At 57.3% G+C, this 15,108-nt stretch overlaps 5 protein-coding genes across 5 annotated transcripts; 1 reads left to right on the forward strand and 4 right to left on the reverse strand.

Moving 5' to 3' along the window:
• Nucleotides 1-33: 33 nt before the first annotated feature.
• Nucleotides 34-5,121, reverse strand: ACRALDRAFT_1078847 (uncharacterized protein). The gene is made up of 2 exons (XM_071018823.1): nt 4,640-5,121; nt 34-4,526 (listed from the first exon to the last, which is right to left on the reverse strand). The coding sequence occupies exons 1-2, from the start codon at nt 4,869-4,871 to the stop codon at nt 472-474; spliced, it is 4,287 nt and encodes a 1,428-aa protein (XP_070879450.1). The 5' UTR covers nt 4,872-5,121; the 3' UTR covers nt 34-471.
• A 1,406-nt stretch (nt 5,122-6,527) lies between these two features.
• ACRALDRAFT_1027846 (mitochondrial 37S ribosomal protein mS47) lies at nt 6,528-8,092 on the reverse strand (the record flags this gene model as incomplete). The annotated part of the gene is made up of 2 exons (XM_071014825.1): nt 6,528-7,934; nt 8,042-8,092. 2 exons carry the CDS (start codon nt 8,090-8,092, stop codon nt 6,528-6,530), a joined length of 1,458 nt encoding a protein of 485 aa, XP_070879451.1.
• Nucleotides 8,093-8,793: 701 nt separating this feature from the next.
• Nucleotides 8,794-9,415, forward strand: ACRALDRAFT_1026003 (uncharacterized protein; the record flags this gene model as incomplete). The annotated part of the gene is made up of 4 exons (XM_071014775.1): nt 8,794-9,005; nt 9,085-9,100; nt 9,227-9,309; nt 9,373-9,415. 4 exons carry the CDS (start codon nt 8,794-8,796, stop codon nt 9,413-9,415), a joined length of 354 nt encoding a protein of 117 aa, XP_070879452.1.
• Nucleotides 9,416-10,291: 876 nt separating this feature from the next.
• ACRALDRAFT_1026774 (uncharacterized protein) lies at nt 10,292-12,127 on the reverse strand (the record flags this gene model as incomplete). Its single annotated transcript, XM_071014803.1, has 2 exons — nt 10,292-10,770; nt 10,840-12,127. The coding sequence occupies 2 exons, from the start codon at nt 12,125-12,127 to the stop codon at nt 10,292-10,294; spliced, it is 1,767 nt and encodes a 588-aa protein (XP_070879453.1).
• A 466-nt stretch (nt 12,128-12,593) lies between these two features.
• Nucleotides 12,594-14,923, reverse strand: ACRALDRAFT_1038600 (glycoside hydrolase family 76 protein). Its single transcript, XM_071015105.1, has 2 exons — nt 14,294-14,923; nt 12,594-14,198 (listed from the first exon to the last, which is right to left on the reverse strand). Exons 1-2 carry the CDS (start codon nt 14,478-14,480, stop codon nt 13,012-13,014), a joined length of 1,374 nt encoding a protein of 457 aa, XP_070879454.1. The 5' UTR covers nt 14,481-14,923; the 3' UTR covers nt 12,594-13,011.
• Between the last annotated feature and the right edge of the window lie 185 nt (nt 14,924-15,108).

A 15,108-nucleotide genomic window follows, 5' to 3' on the forward strand; every position in this document is an offset into this window, starting at 1 on the left:
ACAGACTGGTCGCCTCGTCACTCATGTCACGGTGTCACCATTAAATTGGACTAGCACGTTGGTTAAGTAGGTCAATGCTTAATGTTTTGGTCTGATAACCCCACACTCGCGTCCCAGAAAACGTGGGAGCAATCTATCTCCATCATAACGTGGACATCATGTCCAAGGTCGCTCGTGTCTACACGCAGGCTAAGCCAGGATACAGTAAAAAGCTGCTCGAACAAATAAAGTCCATCGCTACAATCGACACCTTCCAAACGCCGCGCAATACCATAGAACTACCGCCTGTCTTAGGCCGCCGTCAGCGGCAGACACCAGAGTGATGGAAAAACACCATGCCGTTCCCTTATTCCATTCAGAGTGGGAAAGTGTCATGACAAAACAAGCAACGGCCAAACATATCATATGCCAGCTGTGGGAGAAATCCTCTTCCCGCCATGGCCCGGCCGGAAAATGCGTCATGTCGCGCGTTTAGTCCTTCTTCTCGGGGTCCTGTTCGCCAGCCTCGCTCCAGTTGGTCCAAATCGCCTCATCATACGCAAGCGGTTCCTCGCCCTGCCGTCGTGGCGGCGATCTAGACAGCGCCGTGTCGGTGTCGAGCAAATTGCCCAAATCTAGCACATTTTGGTTGTCGTCACTGAATCCAGGAAAGTGGCTCAAATCAATGTCAAAGTCGGTGCCCATGTCGAAATCCTGCGCCTCAGAGAGGAGCTGGCTGATGCTCCTAGTCATCGGCGTCTCAAGGAGATTGTTGTGCTCGTCGTGCTGGAATCGCGGGCTCCGGCGCAGTGTGGGGCTCTCAATTAAGGGGAGCCGGAGAGCCGAGCGTGGTGTCCTCGTGGGAGTTTGTTGTGTGGCCTGGCCAGGCGACTTGATGGACCGCTTGGACTGAATTGAGCGCGAAATGCTCCTGGTAATCGGCCGGTTGGTGGGCGTGGGTCGCGTCGGCGTCTTGAACGGACCTTGGTTCGGATTCTTCGACTTTGGAGGAGGGGTAGACGGGCGCGCCATGGGACTGCGGAACAATGAGTCGATATCATTGTCATCGGTGGGGACAATCCCCTCGCCGTCGTTAACACTGATGGCCAGGTTCTCCTTTTGTGATGTCGCTTCCTTGGGTCCCCGCTCGTGCTCCGTAATCTGCACAACATTGACGGCGACGTCGTTCAGGACCTTGGGCACCCCATCTTTCCGAGGCGAAGGGAACAGGAGCCGACGTGTAGTGCCCATATCACGCATATCGTGGTCCGCGTCCTCCAGGTTGATGGGGCTCTTGGCCGTACCACTGCCCCTCGAGTGCGTCGAGCCTGGCCGGGAAATGTGCTCCCGCGAAGGTGGCTGCTGGGAACCGTCCTTCTGCAGGGCCTTTTCCAGTGCTAGCGAGGCTTCCCTAGAACGCGAGCCGCTTACTCCGCTCCTCTCTGTCTGCGCGAAAGACTGGCCTCCGCTGAACGACTGGCTTGCCGACTGGCTTCCGACATCATCGTGGGCGGTCCCATCCTGACGATCGACGGGCCCGGCAGGGTCGGTCTGAAAGTTGGCTTCTGACGCGGCATCAGGCCTTTGCGCGCCGGCCGAGCCCGCCTTCTTCGAGCGAGACCGCGATTTCCGACCGGTGTTGCTAGCCCCTCTGCGGTGGCGCGATCGCTGAAGGCGGTTCTGGTCCTTGTCCCACTGGGTAGGGGGTCGGTGACATTTCCACTTCGCCAGCCAGATCCCACAGGGGTTGCAAAGGATCGTATCGTTCCACTCCGTCTTGTCTTCATTCGGGCCGAGACTCTTCTTGATGACCTGGTACTTGGTAACCTTGTCCTCCTCGTCCCGGTCCAGCACGATGATGGCCGTGATCCTGCCTGGTTTCTCGGAGAACTCGCAAAATTCCGGCATGCCAACCAGCTCTTGTGTCCATACCTTCCTCCATGTGGGCGTCTCAATGGCGCCGCAGTTACCACAGTACGGGGGCATCTCGCCATTCCTGATAGCTTCCTCTAGCTTCTGTCGAATCGACGCCTTCTTCACGTAGTTCTTGCTTGCTTTCTGTCCCTGCGGCGGAGACTTTGGCGCCTGAGGAGCATCACTCGGTGGACAGATGGCTTCCGAGAAGGACGTGGCTTCTTGAGTCGGCATCGCAGGGAGCGCCATGGGCCCGATCGGGTCGCTTGCAGGGATGGCCGGAAGAGCCAGCGACCGAAACGCGGACGGCGCTGGGCGTGGCAGAGGTCCAGACTGTTTGGATAAGTCTGGGGCTGGAAGGGGGGCGGGCGGCAGGGCGAATGGTAATTCGGAATCCTTCCCACGCGCTGATGCTTCGGAGACCGTCGACTGCTCTCCGGCTACCATACGTAGACGCTGGAGAAGATTTTGGTCCTCGTGTTCCTCAATCTTCTCAATCGTTCCCATGGGTGGATCCACGGACCGGGCATTGGAAGCAACGGCGACGTCGGGATTGGAGTGATGAACCTCGCCCCTTTGCTCTGCGGGCTGTGTTGACTGCTGCTCTTCCGAGGCAGCTGGGGCATCTCTATCCAACATTCCCACGCCCCGCTCACCCGCCGCAGCCGGCTCCCTTGGCTGTGACGGGGCCTCGTTTCCCTGTTGGGTTGGAGGGGGAAGCGGCAAAGGAAGGGCGGCGGGAGGAAGGCGGGGAGGCAAGGCAGGGCGCGAGTTGGCGCTCTGCGATCGTTCCAGGCCAGGAGCCCGTGGCCGTGTGTAGCCGAGAGCAGAAGTCGGGGCCTGCTGACCAGGACCAACATAAGGGACCATCTCGACATCATTGGAGAGGCCTTCACATTGCCGGAGCTCGAAGATTTGGATAGGAATGTGTGACGTGTCGCGGGACCGAGACCTTTTCCTTTTGACGGGCGCAGGTGCGGGTGCAGGTGCAAGTGTAGGTGGCGGCGCAGGCGCTGGCGCGGCCGGCTCTAATTGAACTGGCCTCGGGGGCTCCTCGAGCACATCGTCGGTTCCACCACTCATGAAGCCCGAGTCTGGTTGCCCATGTGGCTTGGGCATTGGAGGTAGGATGGGACTAGAAGGCGGTGGACTCGATCGGATATAGGGCGTTGTCCGGGGGACCGGGGGAGAGGAACCGATCAGGGCAGCGCTGTCATCCGAGTACATGGGGGTCATGGCGTCAGAGTCGGGCGAACGGCCATCCTGGCTAGGGGGGGACATAGAATCCCCATACATAGGCTGTTCCGCTGGGGCTGGCGCTGGGGCTGCTATCTGGTTGAGGGTAGACAGTCGACGGATCTCGCTGCGTGCATCTCTCAGCCCAAAGGAGGGTCTCACCGGACCTCCCCCACCTCCCTCGGGGACAGGCGTAGGGGCCCTAGGCATCTCTTGCAAGTGGCTGCCTTGTGGTGGCACCTCACCCATAGGACCAGCAGGTCGGAGACTGCGGAGGGAGCCGGAGGTGCTGGCGGCCACGCGTAGCAAGTCGGGACCAACCCCAAAAGGCGCATTGATATTCTTGGCGGCCTTGGAAATCCTCGCCCTCTTCTTCTTGGGGGGCCCATCGTCTGCATCGGTTCCATCCTCGTATCCAGACGTGCTACCCGGGGGGTCAACAGCGGGATTTTTCCTCGGTCGACCTCTTGGCCGGCCGCTGGGCGCCTTCTTGCGAGACTTGGTCGATGCTCTGGAAGAAGGGCGTGAAGGGGGGTTGACAGCAGCGTCGATCCCGATGTCAGCAAGACCAACAGGTGTCGGTGCAATCCTGGTAAGGCCCTCCGCGGCGTGCGACTGGGAACCGGCTCCGGTACCATCGCCGATGGGGGTGGTAGTGGTACTAGTTCTTGCAGGCGCGACGGAAAGAGGGATCTGAGCCGACGAGCCAGAGTGACTGAAGGAGTCACGGTGAGGTTGAATGGGGTGGGGGAATTCGGCGCGGTTTTGCGAACGGGATACTGCTGCGGCAGGGCCAGCATTGCTGGCCTGGCCCTGATGGCCCAGCTGGGGGTTGGATTGCAAGAAGGCATTCCACTCGGCGGTCCCGGTGGGTGTCATGACTGGCTCTGAAAGCCGATTGTGGGAGTGAGGGTCGATACTCAGTTGGCTGTTGGAACGCTCAAACTCGGGTCGATAGTTAAGATTGGGACTTGCATTCGAATTTGGGTTCGAGTTTGAAATCGGCTCGGGTTTCGGAATCCTGGCCGTGGGAACCAGCTTGAACCTGACATCAAGGGTGTCCTTGAGACCACCACCCAAAGCGGCAAGCATGTTCTTGGTGACGCGGCCAACGACGAATTTGGAGTCTGAAGTTTCGGCATCGAGAATGCGAGAGAGCATACCCTGACCGACAAGTGGCGTTTCGGGCTCGGAGAAGTCATAAGCGTAGACGGTGTAGTCCCCGTGGGAGAGAAGCTCCGGGCTGCAGTTAACGACACATCGGACGCATACGTTGAGGTCGACGATGCCAATCTGGCTGCTCTGATCTAGAGAGATGGTCTGGACGTTTAAGGGCTGAGGGTGGCGGGCCAGGTAATTGGCCTGCGTAAGCCCATCGATGGTGTAGCTGACTTTGACTGTGAGAGAAAACGGTCAGCCACAGCCAGTAGCTCATCTTGCACAAAAATGCTAGAGCTCGGAGCACGATTGAGCAGTTAAGGAAATGGATTGAGAGGAGAGGTAGCCGTACGCCCCATAAGCTTCAGCTGCGGACCATCTTCGCCCTGTTGTGCTTGTGGTGTCTGTTGCGGTGGCTGTTGTGGGTGTGGTTGAGCCGGCTGCTGGTATGGTGAATGATGATGCGACTGTTGGGAGCGATGCTGCTTCTGAGTCTGGATATGCTGCTGCTGTGATTCCGGAGGTTGCTGATGCCCATTGGCGCCCCAATGTCCCATGGACGACATGGGCACAGGCGACGCCATGGTCGGCCGAGGCGAAGACGGAGAACGACAACAGCAACAGTAGCCAGCAGAGGAAGGGAAGGAAACGAAGGGATCGGCCGCGAAGTGCCGTGGTTATGTCGGATGGCGGTGGTGGTGCCGGACGGTGAGACAAAGTGGTCCAGAGGCAGAGGGTCTGGAGAGAGGAGGATGGGGTCTATGAAGGAAAAGGAAGGAAGAGAAGATGGATTGCATCCGGCACGTTGACAATAGGAGGAGTGTTGGTTGATGGAGGGGAAAAAGGAGGAGAGAGTTCTGGAGATTTGAGTCAAGTGCCGTCGTAGACAAAGAAGAAGCGCGGTAGGTGCAAATTGCCGAGTGAGGTGAAGGAAGTCAAGGGTTGAGAATTTGGGAGGCGGGAAGGTACGAGGTACTCTGTATCGTTCCTTCCTTTGCGTCTTTTCGTGATAACACCCCGGAGTCGCGTCCGAGCGCGTTCACCTGGCGACTGGCGACTGGCGATGGGTGGGGCCAAGTGACAGTATAGGGGACACGGGCCACCCAATCGACATTGAAAACGGTCAGGACAAACGTCTTCGTCTCCCCCAAACAAGTACCCTAGGAGGGAGCAAATGATCAATCCAGCCGGCGATACCAGAAAAAGAAAAAAAAAAAAAGGGAATAAATGAGAAAACAAAAAACGAGGTAAGACTAGGAAGGAGTCTTTCTGAAATGGAGGATGTCTGAATAACCGGATGAAGAGCGTTGTAATTTCCTATCCCTACCGTGAAGGGAACAAAGTCGGAGTACCTTTTTTTGAGCGAGGCGCAAGGGTGGGACCAGTGGACGCGTGCCAGGAACACGTAAAAGGGAAACCAGACACGCCACTGCCACAAACCAACGTGGCTTGTTAGCGTAAGATTGATGTGGCTGGTGTGACCGATAAAGTCGGCGGCCGGCTACTTCGCGGCTGTTGGAGTGGGTCGCCGGTCCGCGTCAGAAGTGCAGGTACAGTGTTTGCTCCCAAAAAAAGAAGTGGAGACCCGGCACCCTTTTCGGACTTTAGCCTCTTTAACAGCTTCAGAGACTCAGTCCAAGTTCCCACGACTCAATGATAAATAGAGACGAACAATCGGCAGGCTTTTGGGCTCCTATTTCTTTCCAGTTTATCCTGAAAACCAAGCGGGGAGAGGGGCACCCATCCTATTTATACTTTTTTCCTTTCTGGCCCAGCCTGTGCCGGTTTGATGGTCCTGGTCGTTGTGGTGTTTCCAGCTGACATCTCAGACAACTCAACGCCCACACACCAACTCTTCCAAGGTGTGCGAGGATTGTCCAATGAAAAAGAGGCCATCATACCCCGAGTTTGCTGGGTTTTTACAGGACTTGTTAGAGTTTTGAATGAAGCTTTTGATGTGACCAGGCTTTCTCATCTCCCCAAGATGACGATTTTTTATTGCAGTCGAAATGCCTCTTACACCACGTCGCCTTTCAACTTGTTACTTTGGTCTTCAACACCAAACCATTTAACCACATACAAAGTATCATAACTTATCAAAACGCATTGTATTTATTTCCCTTCCTGGAGACACATGTCCTTGACACTGGCGTCGCGCCATGATTTACGATGGAGTACCTTAATTATACAGCGATCTCTTGTCTTACAACCATTTGCCATCAAATCACCATCTATCCTCTTCACAGTCCATTCTCATCCTCCACCCACGCAGCCTTCCCAGACTCGTCGGCCTGCACCTTCCTGTCCATTACCTCCTTCACAATGGCCGCAATGCCCTGCCGGCCGTTACGGCTCGCCACGACGTGATTCTCCACCTCCTTGGGCGACATGATGCCCGCCTCCACCACCTTCCTGATCTCCCCCTCGCTCGGCACCCCGAGCTCCGGGAACGGGTAGTCCTTGTAATCCTCATCATTGAACAGCTCCAGCGGCGCCTCGATGCCCTCCATCTTCTCAAAGAAGGGGTCCACCAGCGCCCCGGCGTCCTTGACGTCCTCCAGCGTCGCGGGCTGCCACGCCGGCTCGCGCGGGTTGTCGCGGCTCATCAGCAGCGCGCCGACGCCCTCGTTGAAGTCCGGGTGCCGCATAAAGTGCGACGCGATCTGGTGCTCGCGCCGGAACGTCTCGGCGATCGACCACCCGCGTCCCACCCGCATCTGCCGCAGCGTCACGTTGACCGCCGTCGGCGACCGCTTGTGCAGCGTGTCCAGCGTCTTCTCCGCCCACTTCTGCGTCGCCGGGCTGCTCGACTCGGCCCGCAGCGCCGCCACAATCTCCTCCACGCTGTTCTTGCTGAAGCACCGGTCGATCGCCTTGCGCACCTCGCCGGAAATCTGGATCGGTTCGTCGTGCGGCAGCCCCGTCGCGTACTCCTCGAGCGTGTCCTTGATGAGCGAGAGCCGCGTCTCCAGCGAGTCGTAGTCCCGGAATCGGAGCTCCGCTAGCCGAGACTCGACGTCCGGTAGGCTCGTCGAGTGCAGGTAGTGCGTAGCCACGCCCGAGTAGAACACGTTTGCGCCCTTGAGGCGGTCGCTTGTCAGGGCCAGGTAGGTGCCGACGGCACCGTTCATCCGGGGCAGGAAGAAGGACGCGCCGACGTCGGGGAAGAACCCAATCGTGGTCTCCGGCATGGCGAAGAGGGTCTTCTCGGTGGCGATGCGGAAGGGCGCGTGGATGGTGAGACCCACACCGCCGCCCATGGTGATTCCGTCCATGAAGGCGACGTACGGCTTCTTGTATGTCGCGATGTAGTGATTCAGCTTGTACTCCAGGCCGAAGTAGGCCGCGCTCTTCTTCCAGCCGTCGGATCCTTCCTGGTTGGCCTTGACCAGGGCCGTGACATCGCCGCCGGCACAGAACGCTTTCTCGCCCGCCCCCTTCATGACGATGATGTTGGCCATGTCGGATTTTTCCCACTCGTGCAGCCGGGGTACGATTTTGCGAATCATGGACGCGGTGAGCGAGTTGAGTTTCTTGGGCCGGTTGAGCTCGATGGTCCGCAGACCGTAGAGACTGTTAAATAGGACGTCATCGGCTTCGTCTTCGGGCTTCGGTTTGAATTCGTCGTTGGAGATCTTGGTCGACATCTACTCGAGGACAGGGACATGGTCAGTCTTGTTTGTGGTCCAGTGACATCTTATAGGTATGCATATATATATGAAGATGAGCAAATCAAACTCGACAAGGAACTCACCTGTGCCCGTGATACCCCGCTGCCAGCGGGGACCTTGGCCCTGAGAGGCATTCTGAAGGTCCTGGTGCACCGGCACGGAGCTGGCAGAGCTCGAACGGCAATGGTTCTGGAAAACATTTGCGGGACAGAAGAACAAACTCAATGCGCTGGGTCTACCGACAATTGCGCATCGAGAGAGTGGAACGAGGATTCGAGAGTGAGAATTGGGAGGGAAGGGCGAGTATTTGGGGAGGATGCTGAGTGATTGATAGGCCGGTCGGCAATAGTTTTCCAAGCTCTTCCTAACAATTTTGATGCTGAGGCCGAGGATACCCATCAATGCTTGGCATCGTCCCAGCAGTTACAAAGAATGTACTCCATAATTACGTACCTATACGAAGGGACTTTCGACTCGCGACTCCCGGTCCACTCTTCGGAGCCTTGTTATTCCGGAATCGCGCATTCAAGCCCAAGCTTCATGTTCCAATCAGCGTAGCCACCAGTGGAGCTTGGACATCAATTCTGAATCTCAACTGCATCGCAGCCTTCTGTCCACGCACATCTCGATCAACGCCCATCCCACCATCTCACCACCACGCGACCTGCACGAACGTCTTCTTATCCGACCGCCACGCGAGACTACCAATCCTTCGCAACCGATACTGTAATTCGAAAGGCTCTAGCCTCCGTTCCCTCCGCTTGCGCCGAGCAACCACCATCCGCATACAACCAACCTCCCCACGCGCAAAACGGCGAACAGCTAAAAAGGCACAATGTCGGACCCGAAGATCCAAGAACTTCTCACCAAACCCCGCAACGAACTGACGGAATACGAAATTGCCCAACTTGAGGAGCACGAGTTCAGCGCGGGGCCCCTGTCCATCCTCCAGACCGCCGTCCGCTCCCACACCCAAGTCCTCATCTCTATCCGTAACAACCGCAAGCTCCTGGCCCGCGTCAAGGCGTTCGACCGCCACTGCAACATGTACGTTGAATTCGCGGACCTCATAATAGTATACTTCGTCTTTGTTTGTTTCACTCTTCGCTGACACTTCTTTCTACAGGGTCCTAGAGAACGTTGTACGTAACCAGTCCCATCTCGTTCCCAGGCTGTCCCTACTTCGCTTGTCCCCCTTCCCTTGGGGGACGTCGCCCATCTTGTAGTTAGAATGTGTTCACTGACCAAATACGTCTCCTGCTTTCCAGAAAGAAATGTGGACAGAAACTCCCCGGACAGCAGACGGCAAGAAGGGAAGGCCCGTGAATAAGGACCGATTTATCAGCAAGCTGTGTGTTCTTCTCTCCATCCTCTCGTCAAAAATCTTAGCACGCACTGACAAATGGCATGCTAGGTTTCTCCGAGGTGATAGCGTCATCTTGGTACTCCTCAGCTGATACTAACGGCGAGAATCACGGTTTTACTGGGTGTCGAAAGAGAGCAGACTAAACAGCACGAGTCTAGGGGCGGTAGCGGCGCAAAAAAGGGGTGGGTGGTCATACGCAGGAAAATATATCAAAGTTCAGTACGAGTCGACTGCGACCAAGACACGAGGCCCTGAATGGGGGGAACAGGTGATGAAGTGGAAGTCGACATAACTGGAACGACTCCTTTGTGAAAGGTCATGCGCTTTTCAATTGGAATGAAGAGGAAAACCTGCAGTTACTGGAAACGTCTGCGGGACAGGAATGTCGCCATTAGGGGGAGTCGCGGATGAGGGCGTCTGGCTGGGCTAAGTGGAATCTAGAGGACGCCCCCGGTCCGGCGTCTGGACTACGAAGTCCCTCATGCCAGATTGACCACGTCGCGCCGGGCGGTATGTTCGGTTGGACGCTTAGTTTGGGAGCAACGGCCATCGCCAGGCAGCCAACGGGTTGGTCAACCCGGCTAATGAAGTCTATTGTTTTCAAATCTTGCTCCATGAACTGCGGCACATTTCGATGTGGTGTTTTCTTGAGCCCCTGGGAACCCAATGATTATCCCCGCCGCCATGCGTCACCCAGAAAAGGTCATGGATAACTTATTCCCTTCAGTTCTTGCCAGCCTCCCCCCGGACGTCTCCCACCTTTTGCGTGGATAGTGTATGCCTCTGCTACTAGATTTTCAAGACCGAAGATGACAAAACAGTTGGCTGACTCGACTATGGTGCCTCACAAGGAATCATTCCCAACCATATCAGGTACCGTTCAGACCCAAGCCCACCGTTCTGACTGCACTCGGCGTAGAATCCGTTGTCGTTCCACGCGATCATCAAACGGCCGGAACCCGATAACTTAGTTCAACCCCGCCAACCCAGCAAAGAAACGGCTCAGACCCCAGGCGCCGGGGTCCGGAACCTGCTCGAACCCGCTGCCGCCGACATAGACGCTCCGGCCCAGGCTGGCCTTCATGCCCTTGGTGGCCTCGGCACCTCGCTGAGAGGCCTCTGCCGCTTTGCGTACGTCCGCCGTCTCGGCCAGCGTCTGCACAAACGGGGCAAGGGCGTCGACGAGCGTGCGGTCGCCCGGACGCGCCGGGGTGTAGCGTGCCATGGCGTCGCTGCTCTTCTGCAGGGCATCGGCCCAGGTAGAGGCGTCGGCGGATTGGGTAGAAGCGGCGAGGCCACGTAGGGCGCCGACGAGAGAGTTGAGGAAGATGGCGTAGAGGGCGCCCGATGTGCCGTCCATGGACGACTCAACGACGAGTGTGATGGAGGCGACATCTACGACCGCATCGCCGGTGAGCGGCTTGGATTTGATATGTGAAAGGATGGCTTAAAATAGGCCGCGTCAGTGTGTTCCGTCTCGATAGTTATTCATACCCCCCAAGTATATTGACGTACCTTCAGCGCCTCTCTTGAGGCCTATACCGCAATCCCCATCTCCGACAACGGTATCATACTGGGTTATCTCAGGCTCGGCCGCGATAACACTGTGCAACGCCGCAGTGATGCTCTCCGTTGCAGCGGAGGCATCGTATTTCAGCCCGCTAGGCTGTTGCTGCTGCTCCTGAGAAGCGTCACTCTCGCGCGTTGCCCCGTTCTTGGTTTCCCACGTCTCCTTGGAGATGGGGGCGTACCACCCCGCCGCCTCGGCCGGGTCATCCAGCAGCTCGACCATTCCCGGCCCCCCAATATCGGTGTTGACGACGTTCAATAGGGTGATGCTAAATCCCAATCCGTTCAAACTGGTCATGTAGGCGCCGCTGAGAATGCGAACGGGGCGGATGCCGTACGACCTGTCCAGCTGTGCCACCACCTCTGTGGTAATCCCGCCCAATTCCAAGACGCTGACGCCGCCGAGGTTGTTCACCAGCAAGACGACCTCCTTCGAGTTGACATGCAAGAAAGTGCGGTCCGAGTCCGACTGGTCCAGAAGCTGGGCCAGCATGCGGCGCACCAGCTCAGGAAGCTCGATATCCCGCGCCCTCCCAGATCCGGGCTCGTTGTGGATACCCATGCCGAGCTCGACTTCGCCGAGCGCGAGGGCCCCTTCGTCCTTGTCGCTAGGGGCAGCCCGACCGGGGACATGGACGTGCTCCAAGCTAGCACCGACGCTCACGAGGTTCTCGGCCGCAAGGCGGGCAACCTTGGCTACCTCGTCCAGGGACCCCCCGCGGGCGGCCAGGGCGCCGGCAATCTTATGCACAAGGACAGTGCCAGCGATGCCACGACGACCGACCTTCCCCGCCCTGGCGCGACCCACGCCAACGTCATCCCCCACGACGACCATCTCAACCTGCAAGCCGGCGGCGCGGGCCTTCTCGACGGCGACGCCAAAGTTGAGCACATCGCCCGTGTAGTTCATGATGGTGACGAGGACGCCGGGGGAGTTGTCGACGCGGCCTACAATGGCGGTGCGGACTTGCTCGGCCGAGGGCGAGGCGAAGATGGTGCCTGCCACGGCGGCGGAGAGGAGACCCTTGCCTACCATGGCGGCGAAGGACGGCTCGTGGCCCGAACCTCCTCCGGAGATGACGGCCACTGTTTCGGATGGGGAGGACGGGTCTGGACGGCGGTAGACGATCTTGTTAGCGACATCGAGGGCCAAGGAGGGGTTGGTCAGGGTGACGCTATGTAGGGCGTCGGCGACCAGCTTGGTTGGGTCGTTGATGAAGTGTTTTGCGGACATGATGGCGGTATTCGTGAGGACGGACAGCGAAGACGGTAGATGGGGAGGGAGGTACTCAAGCCGACGCCGAGCTACACTTTGGATCACCTTGAGATGGCGAGTGAGGGATTATGTCGGGTTAGGGGGGACAGGGAGAGAGGGAAGAAAAAAAAGAGATATTTGGATCCCACGATGTCAATTGAAAGTGGAAAACTATAAGGGAGAAGGACTAATAATTCAGTACCTGCTGGCTTCAGAAGCTTCCATTTTCTCCCATTTTCTTCATCGTACCTGTGTAGTAGTAGTAGTCGTACCTCAGGGTACCTACGAAGTATGCAAGTCGGTAGTTGAAACACCGAGAACGGATGATGACGTTGACGTTAATGTGCAAGCCAAGGTGACTTGACTGTACAGGGAACCGAGAACTCCGCTCAGTCTCAACAGAGAGATGTGTACCATTGACTCTAAAATACCTCCTCCTTCCCCTCATTCCTCGAACATCTTGAGGTGGGGTTGAGGGGAGGTCTGGTGGGGAGGCAAGCGAAGTACCGTTTCCTATCCAACGTCTCCAAGGGCTACCTGTTTTTAGTATCGTGCCTCGTTTTAATACCTCAGCTATATCAATCCAGTACTTCGTACAGACCTATCTATTCCAACAAATACATCTACCTCTATGAAATGTTGCCTAGAGGAAGTCTCATCCCAGTACCTAATTATAGCAGCCATATGATCACAAAGTCTGACCACCGAGCAAATACCATAAACTCCAGGCGCCACGCTTCAAGAGGCACCCTAGTATAGCGCAGGGTTAAATATCGCTACTAGTAGAGAAGAAGAAGAAGAAGAAGAAAAGAAGAGAAAACCCGAGAAAATGCCGGAAAACCCGCTCCCCGTAACAGCCCCCACTACTTCACCATAAAGATGCAGCATGCCACCAGGCTCAGGGCTATCCCCGACGTCAGGAATCCCGCCGCCACCTGGTCCCCCGTCGTTATGGCCGGCATATCCCACGAATGCGGTTCCATCCCAGCCCCCGGGTTCCCCCTGGACGAACCGCCCGTCTCCGCCGTGACCGGCGCGGTCCGCCCCGGCTGTAACAGCGTGTACATCACCGCCGAGAGCGCATTCATCTGCTCCCCGACGCCCACCAGCCCGTCGAAGACGCCGCGCGGGTGCCACCGCAGCCCGCACGCCGTCCCCGGGATCCCCGGGAACCCTTCCGCGGGGTCCCCTGAGCAGGCTGCCGCGGCGCCCTCGGCATTGGGCCGCAACAGCGCCATGATGCGGTCGAACATCTGGGGCACGACCTGCGCCGTGCCGGCCATCCACCGCGCCAGGTAGCCCTTGAAGCTACGCTGGTCCAAATTGCAGAACCCAAAGGGCTCGCACCGCTGCTCGCTCATGACCGTCTCGTTGAAGAAGCGCCGCTCCGCCTCGTCCAGCAGGCCCTGGGTCCGCGCAAGCCAGACGTCGTCCCCCGTCAAGTTGTACATGACGGCGGCGCCGTGCAGGAAGATACCGGCGTTGTACGACCACTGGTTCGTGTCCATCTCCGGACACGTGTCGCTATTGTCGTCCCGTACCGTCACGCCGTCGTAGACGCGGAAATCGTCCGTGATGAGGCCTACGCCCACCTCCCAGTCCCACACGCGCTGCGCCCAGTCGGCGTAGGTCTGGTTGCCCGTGAAGCGCGCCAGCCGTGCGGCCAGGTTGAAGAAGCAGCCGTTGGAGATGGAGTTTTTGTAGTCGAAGCCGCCGTTGAACACGAAAATCTGCCACCGCAGCCCTCCGCCGCATGACCTGTCGTCCCACCGCATCACCCACTGGTTGAAGGCGGCCTGCACCAGCGCCAGCCACTGCGGCATATCGTCGGGCGGGTCCGGGAAGTTGTTCTCCGCCGCGCTCATGGCCGCCATGGCCCAGAAGCCCTGGTCGTCGTTCCCTAGAGACAGGGTCTGGTTGTTCGGCATAAAGTCGTCTTGTTCGCCTCGCTGGTGTAATAGCGCCTGCATCGTCGCATCGTTGTATGACGGGTCCCCTGTCATGAACCAGTAGTCGACCATGGTACCGAACATGGCTCCGGCTTTCCACCCTACCGAATTTGTAAGCCTGGGTGCATATGATGACGATGACCAGGACATAAAAAGAAAAGAAAAGAAAAGAAAAGGGCCATGGGAGCTGACGTACAAAAGTAAGGATCTGGCAGGTTGCCCGGCACATCACCCGTGTTGTTACCGGTGTAGTAACTCATAAGGCCGAAAGCTATGGTGCTCGCGGCATCCTTCACGGACTGGGGGTCGTCAAGGTTGACCTCGATAGCTCTTGCGGCGTTGCCCAGCAAACTGAAAGCTCCCAAGACGGAAAGGAGACGCATGGCGTCGAAGCGATGGCTTCCAGACGATTGTGTTGCGCTCGAGGGTATTCAGAAAGGTCGGAATATCGGAATATGATAAGGAATTAAGGAATGTAAGTATCTCGGGAAAAGAAAAAGAAAGTCGTGGAGCCGGTCGTCTACATCCAGTGATAACGTCCAAGTATTCAAGACACGGAGCACGGGAAACCGGCGATGATGTCCAAGTCGTTCTTGGGCAAAAGAAGGGGTAGTATCGTAGCAAGAAAGTCGCCTGGACTTTGAATGAGAATGAAAGAAAGGAACAAGGTGAAAGCAAAGTCTCAAGTCAGCACAGCGACGAAACGCGAATGAGCTCGTCCAGGAGCATCAAACGAACGGAATGGACGATGACGGGCAGCCGAGAAAAGGAGAAGAAAACGAAAGGAAAGGAAAAATGCTTCGCCAGAAGCGTCGCGAATAGAAGGAGAGGGAGAATGGGATGGTGGAGGTTAAGGGAACGGACAAAGAAACGAGACTGAAAGAGACAGACAGAGACAGAGCCTGTCAAGTTTCTCAAAGCACAAGGTAGTCAAGGCGAGAGGCCCAGCCGCCGGAGTGGGGTACGAGTAAAACGGAGGTTATGATCGGTGCTATCACAGACGCAACCATG

This window comes from Sodiomyces alcalophilus (assembly GCF_042370955.1).
Source record: "Sodiomyces alcalophilus JCM 7366 unplaced genomic scaffold ACRALscaffold_1, whole genome shotgun sequence".
NCBI classification, from domain to species: domain Eukaryota; kingdom Fungi; phylum Ascomycota; class Sordariomycetes; order Glomerellales; family Plectosphaerellaceae; genus Sodiomyces; species Sodiomyces alcalophilus.